General features: G+C 30.1%; 1 protein-coding gene across 1 annotated transcript in view; it reads left to right on the forward strand.

The window, feature by feature from the left end:
- Window positions 1–5,207: 5,207 nt before the first annotated feature.
- LOC142332497 (neuropeptides capa receptor-like) overlaps window positions 5,208–21,854 on the forward strand; it is a gene marked incomplete at its 5' end in the record, with an annotated part of 292,426 nt that continues 275,779 nt past the window's right edge. Inside the window, one exon of the mRNA XM_075378947.1 lies at window positions 5,208–5,253. Within this exon, the coding sequence (XP_075235062.1) occupies window positions 5,208–5,253 (46 nt within the window). The remainder of the gene's footprint in view (window positions 5,254–21,854) is intronic.

Raw genomic sequence — 21,854 nt, forward strand, 5'->3', positions numbered from 1 at the left:
ATGTAGCGTTGAAGTATTCATTGTATAGGTTGCGCAACCAGTCTTGATGTTTGGTGCCTCGGCAGCGACAGCCGCTTTTCGAATCATTGTACTATCTTTTTTGCATAACATTTGCTTCATTATCTAACAGTAAATGGACCTTCGTAAGATGTATTGTGGTGTTAGTATTGGATCGCAGAACAAATTTTTTGAGATTTTAATAACCTCAGTGTATGGCTAATTTTATAAAACATTACATTTTTAAATTTAATTTGATGAAAGTTATGTTACATTTAGTTGGTTCAATGAAAATTAATTAATATCCGACCAGTTTTTTACGAAAAAATATTATTCATTTTTAAAGATTGTAAATGTGACAATAATTACAGAAGCTGTTCACTTTCACTATCTTATTGTAAAGAAATAATAAATGATTCCATAATAACGTAAAAAATGTGTTTTTGTCGAATATATTTTGCTTCTGTTTCCTTAAATTTATTACAATACACCTTATATTTTTTTTCATATAGCCTTTGAATATCTTTAATATCAAAAGTTACGTTATGACTTACTATGTATCCTTTATCTTCTGACCAAACCGTATCGACTGGATTTAAATCAAAGTGGCAGTCGGAAAACGTCATGCCCATTTTTGTAAAAGTTACTTAAACACACAGACAGTAAACTTTTCTCAGTTTGCTTTTACCAGTTTGTACAACTGTGGTTTCATCATCGTGGGGTAATGAGGAAAGAATGCTTCTGAAACCATTTTATCGCAGTTTCTTTTCTTGAATTGGAAATTGGTAATTTTTCTAAAACGGCGTTGTGGTAGGGTGCATTGTAAGAAACTACTACATAATCATCGGGAAGTTGGGAATTAACATCTACTTTTAAATAATTCTCCAATTTCTTTTAACTTCTAATGGCCACTTTTTAAACTTGCTTGTCGTGTTAGAAAGGCGTTTGTTATAAAACACATTTCTCCTCCGACATGCGCTATTACAAATTTGCTGCCTTTTAAAATAGGAACATTCAACCCATCACCTCAATTACTAGAAAAAATATTATGACTCATTAAGGTACACTACCGGCCTATTTTCGGTTCTTTTTTTTTACGGCAGTAAGATACTCAATACGCTTAAACCTTGTCATGTCGCTCGGTGAGAACCTTCCTATTATATTCAGGTTTTTTCCACCTAAAGCCCAATTCTTCTATTATGTTTCTCAAACTAGTTTATTTTCCTGCATAACCAAAGGCATCTTTAAGCGCTAACATTATCTTCCTCACTGTCGGCAGTTGTTCATGAATTTCGTTTATAATCTATCTCATCACACACTTGTTACAAAGTTATTTAGTCCCGAGCAGGCTTTTCAAGGGGTTTATAAATTTTATTGGAGTAGATAAAGAAGTTTCCGTAGGATTTTCGGTTAATTTTTCTAGCAACCGCTTTTTTTTCTCTTTTCTCACTACTTTGATTTGGACACTCCTCACGCAGCTGCTGTTCTTTCTTCATCTATTTTAGTATGAAACAAGTGTTTATCTTCCTTTACCGACTTCGGAAATCAAACAATTTCTTGTTTCATAAACTCATACACGCTATTTATTTCCCGAGCTTGCCGTTTTAGTCTTTTACATTTTACGGTAAACTCATTATTATAAAACACTAAAAATACATAACCGATTATAAAATGCGATTACTTTTCTCAACAACTCGAGTAAAAAGAAACTTAATTTGCAGAAATGCTTTTTTAGGATCAAAAAATACAGGACAAATAGTTAATTGGATTTTACTCAAACATTCAGTAAACTGGGCTTATTGTAATTATTTATTTTTACATTTACATGGGGCTGTATTTGAAAACTATGAGCCCATAGCAAAAAATATAGCATATTTTTTCTTGATATCATTCTAAAAAGGTAACTCATTTCCTTATAATCTTATTTAATTTATCATTATGGTTTGTCTGCTGACGTAATTATAAAAATATACCATAACATTTCTTTTTACAGCAAAATACTTAATCATCTATATAGTAGTTGTTTATACTTTAGATTAGAAAGTAATTAAAAGTAATCCATAATATTATCCAGTAACATAAGATAATGAGTTTTATTGACAAGAAAGCAATTAGCTAATTTGTTTCTGCACATGAAAATTAAACTGAATGTTTTCACTTTGAATAACAATCACCTAGTAGTCGTCGTAACCCAAGCTTCAAGATTCATTGCGGCAGCTATTAGTTACTAACTCATAATTTGAAAGGAAGGATGACGTTACTAATTTGTTAGAGGTGTTACTGGAAAACGAGTGCTTCAGGAAGGCGGTTGCAGATATGAGCAGAAAATAATGTAAACTAAAATTAACTGGACGGCAACAGAACAGAACAGAAGAACCGCAGAACGGCTTAACTGTTGTAGGGCCGGATGAGGATTGGTCAGCCTGAGTGAGGAGGTACTTGGGGATCCCTAAGGGTTGTTGATGCGCTCAGAATTCTTCAAACTACCCACAGGAGTCCCGTGAGAGTGCAGCATGCTCCTGAGTAATGCTGAAAGGAGAGTATCGCGGAATGCTGCAGAAGTGGGAGGGGTTTTAGTCAGTGGCAGCCCGCCGCCTGCCGCAGAGATCCAATATATTTTTATTTTATTGTGTAATATATATTACATTAAACGATATATATTTTTATTGTGTACCTATTACAATAATAATATTCGTCTGAATTATGAGTAGAAATCAAAAAATGTTTTTATTTTGAATTCCTTCTTAATTATTTATTTATTCTGTACTTAGTGAAAATCAGTTATATAGATAATACGGTGTATCATTTACATTGTAATAAATAAACAAAACCAGAAAAGTTTTCAGTGATTTAATACATTTATTCAATGACGAGTTCACAGATGTTTACAACAAATCAAAATTTACAAATTACATAATGATTATTCAAATATATCATACATCGTATGATCTGTACATTTGAAATATCATACTCTAAATTGCATAAACAATCCATTTAACCAATGTAGTAAAATTAATGTTGTTTATCTCGATAGACGTTCGGTACGCATGTAAATACTATTATCAGTAGAAAAAAACCGTATCCATGTAAAATCTGTTTAGTTTACCTTTTTTTACTAAATAATTATTTTTATCATCTATTATTTTTAATAACAAATCAACATTTTATATTCGGTAACCGAGATGTGTACACGTGTATGGTAACATATTATGTTTGTTTATGAGATCTCTCTTCATGAAATTGTTTATAAATAATATTTGGCTACATTATATGCATTGGGAAATTAATATTTATTTTAATTAAGACAAAAGGTTAGAGTTCACCACTAGACCAACCCGGTGATTGACCAGCTGCACCTGTCTCTAGTTATTTGATTAAAACCCATAAAAAAAATAATGAGAAACAAAGTACAGTAATCTCATCTAGGTATTCGGGTAACGGTAGGAACCGTGCAAAACACTTATTTACCGATACGAAGGACGGTACGATACACTGATAGTTTTTATAAATTGAACAAGCTTTAATTGTTATTTACCAGTATTATTCTCACTAGCATGAGGATAATAAACACAGTAGGAGAAATCCATGGCTAGACAGGAAGGGCAAGTGAAGCGTGCCCTGATTGACTAGTCATAAATAGAACTTAATTTTCATAAAACGTTTTAAAGATAGATATAGAAAGAAAACCTTCTGTTTCTTGATCGTAATAAAAATATATATATTTTAGAAAAGTGGGCGGGTTTATATTTTCTGATTATTCTATAATCTCTGCCAATAAAAAAAGCTGACAACACAGTTGTAGGACGTTTTGGTCACGCGGATTTCCGGGAAAGTCCTACAACTGTGTGTTGTTTCTGATGTACGGCTTACACACCCATACACACACAGATTAATTAAAAATATTTATAATTTTATCCAAATATATTATTTTTTCGTTTAATTAATTCAATGAATATAACTACTCGTAAAGCGCGCGCGCATACCGTATTTAATTCGCGTGGGTGTGGCGGTACTAGCGGCGACGGTCGGCACTAATAAACTAATCTCACAACTTAGAATAAACTTCGATTGTACGGTCGACAGACTAATGTAACTGTGAGGCTTAACCCGCTAGGTAGCTAGTCAACCAGGCGATGTTCGAGATTCAGCCTTACCGAGTTACTTGTTTAACACTTGAAAATATTATTCATTTATTTAATTCTACCGCTCACCTGTGACATCACAACATTCCAGTAGTTTAGGACATTTTTTGGGGTAGAGGTGCGATTTTACAGAAAATATTTTTTGCGGATATTGTAATTTTGTAATTGTTGAAAACCGCGCTTAAAAAAAATCACCTTAATTAGGCAAAATGTCGAGATACCGAGGCTGACCTTTTTCTTCACCATGATCCCCTTGACCTTTTAAGTTGGAAATTTAATGACGTCAATGCCCCCCCCCCCACTATATAGCAGTAATATGACCAAGTTTGATAAAAATCGGTACAGTAGTTCTGGAGATATAAGCTGATTTAGAGGATAATACCGAACACACACGTACGTACGAACATTAACGTCCGGAAAATATCCATCTGGTTTTTTGGGTTCTATGTGTCAGAACTCAAAATTTGGTGAATACCGTATATACCCAAATTGGACAGATTACATTGCTTTCCTTTGTAGTGCTATAGCGCTATTTAGACGGGAAAGGAAAAAAAAACACATTTAAAATATCAAGTTTATGTCAATAATACGAGTATTTTAAAATTAACTTTTAATCTTTTTGTTTTTGTTTTTATTATTAGCAGTATAATTTTAAAGTTAAAAATAATTTATTGTAAAAGGTACTTATTTTTTCCAATTAAAGTAGTTTTAAACTTTGTTAAGTATACTTTTCTTTAATAAATATTTTATTCCTTTTCCCATATATTTTATTAATATTCTTACAGATATGTAATAATAGTAATATCTTTATTGTTGGTTTTTTTTTATGTTGCTATGTAATAATAACGGATAATCTTCTGTGCATATCTTATTGTTTAATTTCTACTTACAATGGGTATAACCATTCTTTTGAATTTTCTTTGTAATTCTGCATTCTTCTCTTTCTTTTTATTTTTTATATTTTTAATTTGCCTTTATTTATTGCGTTAATATAATTTTCTAGATAAATTTATAATTATTTTTTTATTTAGTAGTAAGATTTTTCTTTTGTTCTTATTTTTCAGGTAAATTGTACTCCCAGTTTCTAATATTTTAGAATCTATTAACCTGCAATGTAAGTATTAAGTATTCTTAATTACTATAATTATATATTATTTTTTAACTTTTTGTTGTCTTTTTTTTTTTTACATAAATATATTATCTGATCTGGCAATGCTTGGCTATTATTAAATTTAAGTGTATGAATTAAATAATTTAATATTATATTTGGCGAATTATATAGCGAAAATAATAAAATGTACAATATCAATTAAATATTAATTGTATTTCGATTAAATAAATCAAAATCATTACAACGCTCTGGGATATACGATGTGTTAGATGATTCCATTTCGCTCATATATAAACAAATTGCTAGGTTTTCATGCACGGCAGTTGTATAATTGACCATGAGTAAAACTTAAATTTTTCAAATTTACTTCAAGCTCTTGCAACGATTGACCTTGTAATTTTTTTTATCGTTATTGCAGAAGCCAGTATAATTGAAAATTCAAATTGTATGAACTGGATGCAAGCTGTATTCAATTTCAGAATTATACTGAAATGCAATACGATCAAGTGTAACCAATTGATGCAATCGATCATTTTAATGTCCCTGTAATGATCCAATAGTCCGTAACTGTGACATATGTGATCTATTTCGTTGTGCTGTTTCTTCTTCTGCTTCATTTTTCTGTATTCTCTCATTCTCTTAGCTCAAATTGTACGTCGACCAATAATTTGTCGTTTTGGACAAATTATTATTTTTAAATTATAGAAGTTTTATCTTCTATATAAATATTGATATTATTATTATGTTGTTTTTTTACATTTTCGTAACTTATGAAAACAATGAAACAGACGATATTACGAAAACAATAAACTGTATAATATTAATTCTCTTTCTTTCTTCTCATGAATCCCGGAATGTTTACCACCATTAAAAACTCACCAATCTCAGTACTATGTCGCAAAAAAATCTGATGTGGAAACCACATGACTTCCTATTAAATTAAGTACATAAAATTTTATTTCAATAATAACTTCTAATTTTTTTCATTTTTGTTTTTTTTATTGTTACTATTGAATTATTATTTATTGTTAATTTTTTTTTACAATCAGGGATTAATAATTATTAATAAATCAATATATTTAGATTAAAAAAAAAAGTTACAAGTAAAAAACGAGATGAAGTGATTCGAACCGATGTTCCTTTCCTCGTAAGATCAAATATTTCATTAATTAAAATTCTCTTTGGCTGTAACTCTGGAACCAATGTAAGTACTATTTATGATAAGCTCTTAATGAGGGATGATAACTGCAGTTAAGAAAAAATCCAAAATTCAAATTTTTTTTGGGATGTTGGTTATTTTCGGTCCAGTCAATTTCAATCAAAAGAGATTGCAATCTCTACACAACTAGATATTACAGCATTCCTAAATCCAAAATTTCAACGTTCTACGGCTAATCGTTTTTGAGTTATGCGAGATACATACGTACGTACAGTCGTCACGCCGGAACTAGTCAAAATGGATTCAGGGATGGTCAAAATGGATATCTCCGTTGAAATCTGTAAACCGAAATTTTTCGCGATTACAATACTTCCTTGTAAAGTACAAGGAAGTATACAATACTTCCTTGTAAAGTACAAGGAAGTAAAAAACGTATAAGTAAATAACCTAAAACTTCTTTTACTAAATATAATGTCGTCGATGGTTGTTTTCACAATATCTACTTCCTTCGATAGATATTATGTTATTAAATTATTAAATATGATTGAACTAATAAATGTAAACAATTGCGGTACAAATAATTACAAATTGTGAAATTTTTAGCGAAATCAGTAAGTACGTTTTCAGTTATTAGTGCAGACACAAAACGAAAATTGTCTATTATTATTTATACAGATCGTTTAAATGGTTTTATTTTAAATGAAATATATATATATATATATTTATTTTTGAATGAAATATAATATTAATGAATATTTTTAAACATCTATTCTAACAACAGATAAAAAGTAATATATTTCATAGATTTAATTTATATTAAAAATTATTTTTTAAATTAATAAATATTTTTAAACGATTTTATTAGAAAAATATTGGAATCGGAAGTAAAGTAAATATTGAATATTGGAAGTAAAGGGAAAGAAGAAATGTTAAAGCATAATTTTTGTTTTTAAAGCAGTCTACATAAGTTTAGTTAGTGTGGACCGTCGACCCCTAGTACTGCTACACTCGCGTGAATAAGGTATACGTGCGCTCTTTAATTAAAGTCATTGAATTAAATAAACGGAAAAATATTACCTTTAAGTAAAATGATAAATATTATTAATTAAGTTGGTGGTTATGTATGTGTGCATTAGCCGTGCATCTGAAACAACTGTGTTATCAGCTTTTTTTTATGTACGATTTTTAATTAGTTACCGTATTCTCTTCATTCTTTCTTCAGAGAGAAACCACCACATTTCTCACTTTTTTTAATATGCCTGGTGTTGCGTACTTGTTATTCTTGAACGCGGTTTCTAAAATTTTCGGAAATGATTCATGTCAGTTTATTTACATGCAATACGGTAATGAAGGCACTTCGTATAAAACTACGTTCATATAAAAGTTATAATGTTAAGAGGATGAAGTGATACTTGATAATAAAATTCTGATTTAGTATTTAATATTTCTTTTAATCTAAATGAGTTAGATCCTCATCGTTGTTTGAATAACATTTTATTTGATTGTTTGGATTTATTTTTTTAGTTTGGATTTATTGTTTAGATTTTATTTTATTTATATAAAATAAAATTTACGTAATAAAAATCTTCATTTTTAAGATTCAAAAAGTATATAAATTATGTTAAAGTAATTTATCTTAGAGTGAACACGGTCACCAGATTTATCGAGAAAGAACACTCCGGAACAGAGAACAAAGCACTATAAGGAAAAAAAACAGCTGCCCATCAAGTTCACACCGATATCCCTAATAAATTGTCTTTTTTTGCATGTTAATGATAGCAGAAAAACAAACGTCGACCTGGAAAATTACGCTTTGAACTGAAAACAAAAAAAAATGTATTCGAAAATTATTTTCTTTTCAGAGTATATAATACGTATTAAAAAGAAGATAAATTTATTAAATAATATATTTTAATAATCGCCCTTTTATAATAAATTATTAATTTTGATAACGGTTAAATATTTCAAAGAAACTGATATTTTTAAATATTGTTTTCGTGTAGGTTTTGTAAACTCAGTATTAATAGATTAATAGTATGTAAACATTGTAAGTTTTTATTTAGAGGGTTTAAATACTTAACAAGAAAAGCTACTTAAAATGGATTACAATTCAATACTGAATTAGTTTCTTTAGCCTTAAAAATAATTAAATTATAATAAATCTAAAAATGATCACAGAATGTTTTTGGTATTCAAATCGAATATCAAAAGAGGGCAATTTTTGAGAAAAATTAAAATAATTATGATGTTTAATAAAGTAATTTTTTTCTCAATGAAATTCTTAAACGTCAAAATTATTGATTTTTGGTCGATAGGAGTTATTCGATTTATAAATTTGTACTCGGTAACTGGATAAAGTAAATTTTGGTGCGTGAAATAGATCCTTCAATATTGAAGGAACATGTCACGATTGACCAATGAAATATTCTCTAATATTCAATTTGCATTTAATTAAAATGTTCAAATTAGCGTAACATTACAATAATACGGAATCCTACTTTACTTTGGTTTAAACGTGCGTGAATTTCTGAATAGGGATCAAATTTCCATAGTGAAGATTAGACTGGAAAGGAACAATAGGTTCGTTGGCCAGGTCCCCAGATTTGATTCCACTCGACTGTTTTCTATGCTATTATCTAAAACCCCGGTTTTAGATAATAGCATATTTTTTCTAACGTGATTTAAAATTTATGTTTTTAATTAATATAGATTTTTGGACTTCTAAAAAATTCAAATTATTTTGAAGTGGCACGATAGCAGTCTCAAGTTTTTCAGGTTTTCTTCACTAGGTAATACATCTATTACTCGGTTGAGGGTTTAGATTTAATTTTTTTTACACTCTTAAAAGGTTGTATCTTTTAAAATATTATATATGAATAAATCATACATATGCGTGTTTGAGTGAACGGCCACAACACTAATGTATATTTTCTGGAATTTTAGCTTGAGCCCTGCAAAACTTTATGATATTTGAAAATATTCTTCGTTTTCATGTCACGCGTCAAGTCAATCGGCTGATGTAAGCAGCCCTCAAATTGATCCCTCAATTGATCTTCTGGAAATTAATTTTGGGTCCCAGTCAATTTATAATCATCAAGGACTATTTTCTAAGTAAAACTGGCTTTTTCATAAACTGATTGCCATTTACTTTACTTTTCGTGTACGGGAATAAAAAACCACCATCATATTCTCCACTTCCAAGTGTTAGCAGCTCTGATCGCTTTGTCACTTGGTATCAGCAGTTCCTTTGTAAGTCCCTCCCATATTATAACAGGAGTAGATGTATTGTTAGAATCTCTCCACAATCGCAGCTTTAATTCTCTGCACATCACCACCTCACCATATTATATCAATGTCTACCCGCTCTAGTCCGAAGTCGATTCATTGTCCCCTAATTATTATATAGCTGCAGATATCGTCTAGGGTGTTCGTCTTTGTGTACAAGACCCGTTTTATCTGGTAATGTCTCCTCCCTTAACTTTTCGCCTCCAGAGATCCTGTTTTCTGGATGTAGCTATTTCTAGATTGAAGCCGAAGATTGACAGCCACATGATTATACTTATGGTGTATAGTGTGTCACCTATTTTTTTCCGTTCCAGTTCTCTCCTCCCACACTTTCCGTCATTTGTTAGAAAGCATTATCCCAGCTAAAGGATAAATCTTGTGAACTGTGCTGGTTTCGGACAATCAGTTACAATGCGCACGATATTATTCAAATACAAAGAAATTGTTTTTACAATGAAATTATATTTTAAACTATTTTTTAATGAAAAATCCAAGATGATATCCCAGAATTTCTTTTTAAATCAGAAGACTATTCTCTCGTTAAAGAACTCTGCCGTATGTTCCTTATACCTATCGATGATATTATGATGTATCTTTTCATCCGTTTGCATGCCGTTTTCGGCTAAAAATTCCTTTAATTTCAGGAAATTAGATGCTGCCAGATCTGGATTGTGTGGATATAGTTCTATACCTCAAATTTAAATTTTTACGACTGTCCTACCGTTATTTTGAGTAGCATGAAAACTCGCGTGAGCTTGAAGAAAAAAACATAGTCTTTTAATGAATTGACTGAGGTGGAGATTCTGAATCGTAAGTTATATTATTTAAAGGTTTCCTTGTACCTTTATTGCATTGATGATTCCTCATTGAGACAAGTATTAAGCCAGAAGGATGATTTTTACTTCTAAAGAGATTCTTGTAATGTCAGATGGGTGTCAAAATCTTGTTTAATTTTAGAGGTTAATTTCCAAAGATTTGCCTCTCCATATATTTTACTATATTTTGCGGATCTGTTAACAACTAGCTTTCAAGGTCGCCTGACCAACAGCTCTGGAATAGTACTTCTGGGGCACATGAAATCGTTAGAATATGAACAGCAAAGTAATAAAGAGACAGTTAATTATTAAAATTCTCAGTGCGGTGCAATTAAAACTGTGTTGAAATAAGGAAAACCACCAAAAACATTGTTCATCGGACAAACTGCTCTGTCCACCGTGACGAAGGAATTTTCAGCAGTTTATTCAATTTTTTGTTTATGTTATGTTTGTCTTTGTTAATTTTTTTTAAATATCTATTTTTTTGTTTTGTAATATTTAAAATCTTGTTTCGCTTAATACCTAGTTAAAATCGACCACATTTTGATTTGTTTTGTTTTTAATAAACTTCGATATTCATTTTTCGAGATTCCTACCATTTTATTTAAAATGTAATCCTCTACAAGTTTAATTCCAAACTTTTGCATGTCTATTATTCATTTAACAAAGTAATCTACATCAAATATAAGATAGTGTGTTTTATAAACTAATATTTTGACTTTTAGCCCAGAAAAAGTATTAGTATTTAGTATTTTTTTCTAGAAAATACTAAAATTACAGTTCTGGGACTGATTTTTTCCAATTTTTTAAATTATATTTCACATAAAACTATTACATTTATCCCTTAATAAGTTCAATAAAGGTATAATGAAGTCATTTAGATCAGACCAGCCTTTTCTGAATTTATAAAAAAAAAACTTCCTTGGATATCCTGAACACGTACAATAGTCAATTAGACGATATTATAAGTGAATGTATTGTAATCGGCAAAAATCTTTGATACTCGGTTTTTTTTTAAAATTTCTTTGATGTCCTGTAAATCTAAAATTACAATAAAAACCTGAAACATAATATTTATGTTTGTATATTTTAGGATTTATTTTCCTTAATATCTCTGGATAGACGAACGTAAAATCATGGAAAATAATTTTTTTGTTCGTTTCTATGGAACTCTGATACTAAAAATAAATTTTTATGAAATTTTATTGAACCGAGTAGGACGGTTTCTATGTAACCTATACTCATTATCTTCAGGTATAAATACATTTTGGTAGAAATTAAAAAAAAAAATTAAGTTTATTAAGAAAACATTTTTAATTAATTTTTTTTTAAATTTAAAATTGTTTTTAAGATTTAAAAAAATTTAAATTTTTCTTTTAAAGGTATAATTTGGTTAAAATTAAAATTTGATGGACAAATTTAAATATTGTTACCCATAAAATAATTAAACGTTTTCTCTAACCCCTTCTCAATAAGTAAAATCTTAATTCAGGTTGCTGGACCTCGTCCAGCATGGGAAAACGGGTGAGGAGTACTGAGATTTCGGCGCTAAACATCAAGAGGAATATGATGATGATGATGACGTCACTGCAGAAACGTATGAATTTAGAATCATGGCGGCGTACCAAACGGTATCGGTGAATGCGGCGGGAGTCCTAGATGGCCGGCGTACCGCCAATCCAGTTACAGACTACCCAAATGAATCGGATTTATGAGGGCATGGACAGGGAAGATGACATTAATCTCTTGTTACAAGAATGGCAAGAAAAGTGGAACGTCGCTATAACTGGGGCGTTGTCAAAGAAGCTTATTCCTGAGATAGGACCGTGGTTAGGAAGGAAACACGGCGACGTGGGGTACTATCTGTCATAATTCCTCTCCAGTCACGGAGGATTTGGTGTATACTTACACAGGTTTAAAAGAAGGAGCTCCTAAATTGTGTATTCTGTGAACAAGAGGACAATCCCTGCCACACATTTTTTAAATGTGCTCGTTTGGAGGATCTAAAAGCAAGATATAACATACAAGAGATTACCCCGGAAACTACAACAAAGTATATTCTGAGAGGTAAAGACCGAGACCCGGCTGCTGAGGCAGGGCCCGCTGTCCCTGGCTTTAGTGGTTAGAGGCAGAGGCAAAATGAAAATGAGGAAAAGATACGGAACCGGTGAGCCGACCTACCATTCCGGAGTTCTGCCGATAGGTGGGGAGGCTCATTAGAGTCGCAAGGACACTCCCCTGAGCTTAGTAATACTTGATTGTTCAGCCGGTCCAGAAGAGCAGGAGAACGTACACAAAAAAGTCAGGTTTTTAAAATTAAAAAAAAGGAATATTACGGTTTTTTTTTGTCTGTAGGTGGGAAGGAGTAATTATTACTATTAGTATTGTACTATTAGTATACTTTTTTATAATTATAATAATAAAAATAATAATAAAAATAATAATAAGTGTATAAAAAATAAGAAAATAATTGAAATTGTAGAAGTAATAATAAATAACAGCATTATCATTGGAAGAAGAATTACAGCTCTTATCTAATTCTGGGAAAGTTTAGTTTCAGCATCGTCAATTTTTAATATACATTTTAACATGAAAATTTGAAAATGTCAATATTCTCCGATGAATGTCGACACATACCAAATACGTCGGTGAAAGACCGAAATATTTGCTACTATTATTATACATTTGGACTTTCACCAGTTAATCTCAACAAACGCAAATAAGAACTGGTGAACCCACCGGGTTGGTCTAGTGGCGAACGCGTCTTCCGAATTCAGTTGATCTGTAAGTCGAGAGTTCCATCGTTCAAGTCCCAGTAAAGTTAGTTATTTTTACACGGATTTGAATATTAACTAGATTGTGGATACCGGTGTTCTTTGGTGGTTGGGTTTCACACCAAGTAACCACACATCTCAGAAATGGTCGAACTGAAAAGGTTCAAGATTACACTTCATTTACAATCATACATATCATCCTCTGAAGTATTACCTGAAATGTAATTACCGGAGGCTAAACAGAAAAAAGAAAATATTTGAATAAGTAAATATATTGATCTTTCAGAGACTTTGGTATTTGTCGACATTCACCGGGGAATATTGACGTTTACCTGATGATATCGGTATTTTACTATAACTTATATTTTTTTTTTAGTTTGATTTAATTCTTAGAAATAATTTGTCTTTTACAACTTCAAAAAGAAATGTTTTAATTTAATTGATGTTTTTAGATCCACATTGTAGTTTATTACTGAATAATTAAATTAAATAGTAATGTATTATACAATTTTAATTTGTCTTTTATTATCTTTTCAATCATTATTCAAATTTACTAGTAAGTAAATTAACTACGGAGTACTATAAGCACTAAATAGATTTATAAAATAGAATTCATGTGCATTAACCACTACTACTGTAAGTCTAACTGTATAGATTTTATTAGTATGTTTTTATCTTTAACTTTAAAAGAACACTAAAAAAACTACTTACATTCTATTTTATATTTTTTGTACTTTATTAAATTCCAACCGTGCTTTTATTTATTTTACATATTATTAAATTACTTATTTTTTCCTTTTTTTTACTTTGTAACAAATTCATTTTTTTCAATTACATATGCATTTCTATTATATATCGGTCTAATTATTTCGCATTGTCCTGGGTTACTCAAAAATAACCTTTCGATAAATTCAATAAAACATCGTTGTGAAATACACGCTTGATGAATTAAATTCGTTGATTAACTATAGAAGCTTTGAAGGTCTGTACGTAGGTATGTGGATATGACATTTTGTGGAGTATGAAAAATTCCCTGAGCAGGATTCGAACCCGGGACCTCCGGGTCAAAGGCCGAGACGATTTCCACGGAGATCGACTAAATCTATTTTTTTTTTAGTACTAATGAATTTACTATAAATAATAATTCAATAATAACGGAATAAAAAATATATATGAAAAAATATCAGAAGCTATTAATGAAATAAAATTTTATGTACTTTTCATTTTAAAAAAAATGGGTATATGTAATTAAATTGAGATACCAGGAAGTAATGTGGTGTCCATATCACATTTTTTTATTTTTCGCATAATTGCATTGGTTCTGTTCTATGGTTTTTCCTGAATTTGTTGCTCAATTTTGTTGTTCAATCATAAGTGTTCATAAAAAGTGCAACAATCAATGATTTCCAGAATACTAATGAATTCTAATGTGTACATTATAATACATTTAACTATATTTCTGTATTTTAATATGAAAACTGCATCGTATATACAGATTGATTCAGGAGTAAAGGGAAGTAACTTGGGAACTGTTTCTAGAGCTTGAAGGGAAAAGTTCATACAAAACATATATCCGAAAACGCTTTGTTATTGAGTTTCTGGTAGCGAAAAAATTCGCCCGAATTTCAGTTCCCGCGATGAAATATGGTCATATTGAAATATTTAAGGTATTGTACATGGGAAAACTTGATAGTTTCGTATGTTTATTGACCTGAAAAATCGAATAAACAGGTTCAAAAACTTTATCACGTGTAGTTTCCATTTCTTTTTTTTTGTATTAATATATAGTAACTTTGTTAAATAACTAATAAATGCAACAATTTTATTACTAAAAATTATAGAAAATTTATTTCTAAAAAGATGATTTAATAAAGTGTGTTATAAATTTATTTTTTGGAAATTAACTATTAATAACATTTTATCAACATAACTGTAAATAAAATTTCTAAATTAACTCTGGGTACATTGGACCTTAATTTCAATATTTCAGCAAATATTTCATTCAAATTATTATTATTATTTTTTTTTTAAATTATATTTCCTAAGTTAATATATATTTATAATTCCAATGCTTCATTTTCATCCTTAACATTTTTAAATCCTAGTCAGGCATGCAATTTTTTAAACAATACAAAATGTATTTTTCATATTCCTATGCATTTTCAGGTTTATTTAGTAAATTAATCGTGTCCCAAAAAAAATAATAATACTATAATCACGCAAAAGATATGGTAAAAATACGAAGCATATATCTTTTTGTATTTTCAAGAAAAAATACCGGATTATAAAACGACTAAATTTTCGGAAAAACTTATCTTAATTAAAAAATGTTTCTTACGAATGATTCTTATTCATTTTTTTTTTTTTATTTCTACTTCCTTGTACGAAGTAAAGGAAGTATTGTGACCACGAAAAATTTCGGTTTTCAGATTTCAACATCCATTTTGACCATCCCTGAATCCATTTTGATTAGTTTCGGCTTGACGTCTGTTTGTATATATTTATCTCGATTAAATCAAAAACGATCAGCTGTAGGATGTTGAAATTTTGGATTTAGAACTGTTGTAACATCTAGTTCTGCACCTCCAGTTTTGATTGCAGTCGACTGGACCAAAAATGCTCAAAATCCAAAAAATTTGGATTTAAAATTAATTAAAATTGTTGGATACTATTTTGCAAATCTGGATAGGATACTTTCTAATTACATGATACATACTTTATAATTATCAAGATAATTAATACAGACATAAAGTTATCGCTCCAAACAAAATACACGAAATAGATGAGTACATCGTTGTGTGTGTGTGTGTGTGTGTGTGTGTGTGTGTGCGTGTGTGTGTGTGTGTGTGTATGTGTGTGTGTGTGTGTGTGTGTGTGTGTGTGTGTGTGTGTGTGTGTGTGTGTGTGTGTGTGTGTGTGTATGTGCGTAGTCTTACCTACGTTGTTTTATTCATACAGTATGACGACAACGTTTTAAACAAAGTTATAAAGTCATTTTTATATTCCGCTTAAAAATTGGTGTATATTTGCTTAAAAAGCACACTTGTTTCCGCGTGTTTACTTCAGTTTATAGAATACCAGGAAATCTAACTGTCCAACTGTCCTTATTAGTATGTTATCTCATGTGTAAACTTGGTCTGCTATTTCAAAACCAGGATTCATTGCGCCCTTGCATTCTCATTGTGGTTTTTTGTGTTTCTACCTTTTATAACTGCCTTTATATTATAACTTTATACTATAGTGTCGGATGGTAAAAGATAAAAGGAGATACGGTGAACCGTATAAGTAATTTCCTTGTGAAGGGTTAGAAAACCAATCGGGTTTCAATAGAACTGACTAACACCTAACTCACGTGATTTGACTTTGTTGTTAACGTACACACCGTCGAAAGGAAATCCATTAGCAACAAACATGTTACTTGTTCATCTTGTGGTTCTATGTAGATAGTTTGCTTACCCTTCACCTCTTCCCTTCTCTTCAACACACTCTCTTTCTTCTGCTGTACTGTATACCCTCATTTTCCGATTTACATACTTTTAATTATAGGTTACTATGTTATCTAACCTTCGTTCTTACATGTCTATTAATTTCTTTACCAGTATATTACTATCGATGTAAGATCTACCCGCACAGAATCCATTAAATCTCTCGCTTGAAATTTCTAATTATACAAGACCATTATAAAATTATTGCATGAATTTTTTATCTCTTATAATTTTCTAATTCACTTAAAATCATTAGTTAGTCTTTAACAGCCTATTCAGTCGGAAAATAATGTTTTTATATAATAAAGACCGTAAAGTTGTTATAATATGTCTGCGCTACAGAACAGGTGATAAGAAGATGTTAATTACACATGGATATCTCTCTTACCGGTTGCCTAAATTATTTTCTAAACTTTTACTAAACAAATCGAAAAGACTTTATATTAGGAAATGAATTTAGGTTGGATACATTTAGGACAGATCCTGTTTAGAACAAATATCTCTCCTAAAATCAATCATAAGGCGTAGAATGCTGAACTCTAAAGACACAGTTATAGTATTTGTTGATTTTAAAAAAATAGTTACGCGAAACTCTCACAAACAAAACGTCAAAAGTTAAGTTGGGAGAAAATTCTAAATCCTTCGAAATAAAAATCAGGCGTAACGCAGAGTGATGGTTTATCACCACATCTATTTAATTATATGTTAGAAAAAATAGTAAGAATTTGGAATAGAAACTAAAACAATGCAAAATTTTACCGACAAAATTGGGAAGGAATAATAAAGCTGATGAAGTAAACTGCCTAGCATATGTAGATGACTTTGCCATATTTTATCAAAATATAGAAGACGCTGCAGTAGGAATTGACATTTAGAAGAAATAGTTATTAAAACAGTTTTAAGATGTTCTACAGAAAACCTAAATTCGTTGCAACATTATTAGCGGACCAAAATTTTTGTTACCATATATCGGTCACATAAAAAAGGTTACAAAATGTAAATATCTAGGAGTGACTATCCAAGAAAATGGATTAGAGAAATCCGTCTTAGATGATAGGATTCATAGAATCCAATGAGTGCTCTGACTACGATTAAGTATAAATCTGATATGGACACCACATGACTTCCTTGTACGCCTGTTAAATTACATATAAAATTTTTTTTTTTAAAATGAAACTGCATAAAATTTTATTTCATTAATAACTTCTGATATTTTTCACTACTTTTTTTATTGTTAATATTGAATTATTATTTATTATAAAAGTTTTTACAATCAGAGGATAATAATTATTAATAAATCAATAAATTTAATTTTTTTTTTTTTTTTTTGTGGAAGGGGCTAACGACCATAGTAGTCGATGCCCCTAAAATCTCAAAAAAAAAAAAAAAAAAAAAAGAATCAGTCATTTGACTGGTTTGATGCAGCTCTCCAAGATTCCCTATCTAGTGCTAGTCGTTTCATTTCAGTATACCCTCTACATCCTACATCCCTAACAATTTGTTTTACATATTCCAAACGTGGCCTGCCTACACAATATATTCCTTCTACCTGTCCTTCCAATATTAAAGCGACTATTCCAGGATGCCTTAGTATGTGGCCTATAAGTCTGTCTCTTCTTTTAACTATATTTTTTCAAACGCTTCTTTCTTCATATAATTGCCGCAATACCTCTTCATTTGTCACTTTATCTACCCATCTGATTTTTAACATTCTCCTATAGCACCGCATTTTAAAAGCTTAAAATCTTTTCTTCTCAGATACTCCGATCGTCCAAGTTTCACTTCCATATAAAGCGACACTCCAAACATATACTTCCAAAAATCTCTTCCTGATATTTAAATTAATTTTTGATGTAAACAAATTATATTTCTTACTGAAGGCTCGTTTCGCTTGTGCTATTCGGCATTTTATATCGCTCCTGCTTCGTCCATCTTTAGTAATTCTACTTCCCAAATAACAAAATTGTTCTACCTCCGTAATCTTTTCTCATCCTATTTTCACATTCAGTGGTTCATCTTTGTTATTTCTACTACATTTCATTACTTTTGTTTTGTTCTTGTTTATTTTCATGCGATAGTTCTTGCGTAGGACTTCATCTATGCCGTTCATTGTTTCTTCTAAATCCTTTTTACTCTCGGCTAGAATTACTATATCATCAGCAAATCGTAGCATCTTTATCTTTTCACCTTGTACTGTTACTCCGAATCTAAATTGTTCTTTAACACCATTAACTGCTAGTTCCATGTAAAGATTAAAAAGTAACGGAGATAGGGAACATCCTTGTCGGACTCCCTTTCTTATTACGGCTTCTTTCTTATGTTCTTCAATTATTACTGTTGCTGTTTGGTTCCTGTACATGTTAACAATTGTTCTTCTAACTCTGTATTTGAACTCTAATTTTTCTAAAATGCTAAAATACTTAAATTAAAAAAAAAAAAGTTAAAAAACAACTTAATTAAAGGCCGATTTCAAAAGCAAAGCTTATGAATTAAAATAAAAATCGATAAAGTATTAATTTTTAGTTTTTATTTCAAATTTTTTTCAGTATATTTAAAAAAAAATTAATTTTAACTTGATTTTTACTTCATAAATATTAAGACATAAAAACGCTACTACTATGAAAAATAAAGTTTCACACGGAATCAAAAAAATAAGAAATCTTCGTAAGTTAAAAAATAAAAATCTGATGCAGACATCACATGACTTCCATGATCGGCTATTAAATTACATATAAACATTTTTGAAATTGAAAAGCAAATAAAATTTTATTTCATTAAAAAATTCTCATATTTTTTGATATATATATATATTTTTTTATTTATTGTTATTATTTATCGTAACATTTTATTTACAAACAGAGATAATCTAAATCGATACTTTAATTGGCCTTCCCATTGTAAGACCCAAATATTTCATTAATTAAAATCTTATTTGGCTGTACCACTGAAACCAATGAAAATAAGGACCACTTATTATATATCGTTGAAAATCTCTGAATGAGGGCTTACGACTGCAGTTAAGAAAATATCCAACATCTAAATTTTTATGGATTTTGGGTTTTTTGAACACTTTTGTTCCAGTCGATTACAATTGAAAGGGATGTGCAAAACTAGATGTTACAATAGTCCCAAATTCAAAATGTTAATATCCTACGGCTAATCGTTTTTAAATTATGCGAGATATATATGTACATACGTCACGCTGAAACTAGTCAAAATGGATTCAGGGATGATCAAAATGGATATTTGCGTTGAAATTTGAAAATATGTTGTACCATTTCTATTTTTTAGGGGGATTCTGATGGATTTTTCCTTTAGGATTCTCTTATCTTCCGTTCCCCTCCCTTGTAGACCAGACCGGAGTCCATAAAATTAACCTAAGTCTGGGGTATGAACTAAAATGAGTTCACTAAGGGAGCTTGGAGTAAATTCGGTTGTTGTGAACCGGGGTGGGGGTGGGAGGCGACCGGAATTGTCAGACGGTGGGCGTTTACGCCTACGGGGATTGGTATGTCTTCCCTTCCCAGAATCATTTTTCTTTGTGATGTTAAGTTTTTTGTTCTTCTTCGATCTCCTTAAACCAATTGTAATAATTCTTCACATTTTAATTCTACATTTTTTTTTGAAGATTTGTTTCATCAGTCTGATCTGTGGCAACCGTAATGTGTGTTTATAATATGTTAATTCTTCGTTTTCTCATTGTATCGATGATCGATTCTGATATTGTGTAAAGACTCTTGTTGGAAATTTTCTACTATTTTCCTTGGACTTGGAATTTATTGTTTAAAAGGGTTCTGAGGACTCTTCTATCACTTATTTGGAGTTCATCGGTTATGAATTTAGGGTTTAGAAATAATAATAATAATAACAATAATAATGTTGATCCACCTATGTTTCCACGAAGAATTTTATGTTAAAATAAACATTTTCAATTTTTCAGTAACTTGATAGTCTCGAAATGTGTTTTTTTTCGTGTTTTATTAAAGTATTCTGTATGATGTTAAATGGCAAGGACTCTTTACACCCTTGTAATTTTGTGTTTAAAAGATTTTTCAATGTATGTTTTAATTTTTATCACAGTGAAGTTTTGTTTGACAGTTTGACCAAGTTTCGTAAGAAATGGTTAGAAAAATTTTAAGTAACAAAGTAACACTCTTGTTATTTTGTGTTTTAGAGGTTTCAATAACCACTGACAAGTCTGTCTTTAGATGCTCTTTTTGACAAGATTATTTCTTGACTATGTTCTTTTTTAGGGGAGGAAAAAATATTTTTTATTTTTATTTATTTTTTTATGTGGAAGGGGCTAACGAGCATAGTCGATGCCCCTAAAATCTCAACAAAAAAAAAAAAAATGCAGAGGTAAAATTTTATCCTGGAACTTGAAACAGTATTTTATAATTTTCCTCATATCTTTTATTTTCTTTATTATTTTTTTAAATTAAAACATGTACCAATTATCGTTAAATAACCATTCACTTATTTATATCATTATTATAAGCTTTCTATTGCTGAGATATATTTTTGTCCCGTGACACTAGATAAAGGCAAACAGTAGCGAGTAAAAACGTACACGCTCTGTTGGGTTTCATATAAACACTGGTAATGGATTCTATAAACCAAATAAATAGCTGTGTCAAATCACATGACGTATATTTAACGAGACATTTTTAAAATCATATTTTTATTTTTCCGCCAATCATGAAAATATTTTTATTGACACAATGTTTAGGCCCCGCTTTAATATTGACTTTTTTTTTTTTTACGAAATATGAAACTTTTACCTTTAATAAAGAATCGTATTTCATTCGTTTGAAAATTAAAATCGTTGCTTGTGTTACAGAACTATTGGTCTAAAAAAGCTAGGACACTAACATTGACTATATATTTATTCAGTAATGTTTAGTAGTAAATTGAGTTTGCTGTTGTTTTCATAAACCTGAAACAAACGATACATTTATTTATTAGTACTATGGCCATAATAATCTGCAAAAACACGAGGTAGATGATTTCTTCTTACTCCAATAAAATTCTGCTCGTAAATTAAGTTCTACTTACACGTTGTATAAAGTTATATTCTATATTTATG

This window comes from Lycorma delicatula, chromosome 11 (genome assembly GCF_047948215.1).
Source record: "Lycorma delicatula isolate Av1 chromosome 11, ASM4794821v1, whole genome shotgun sequence".
NCBI lineage: Eukaryota > Metazoa > Arthropoda > Insecta > Hemiptera > Fulgoridae > Lycorma > Lycorma delicatula.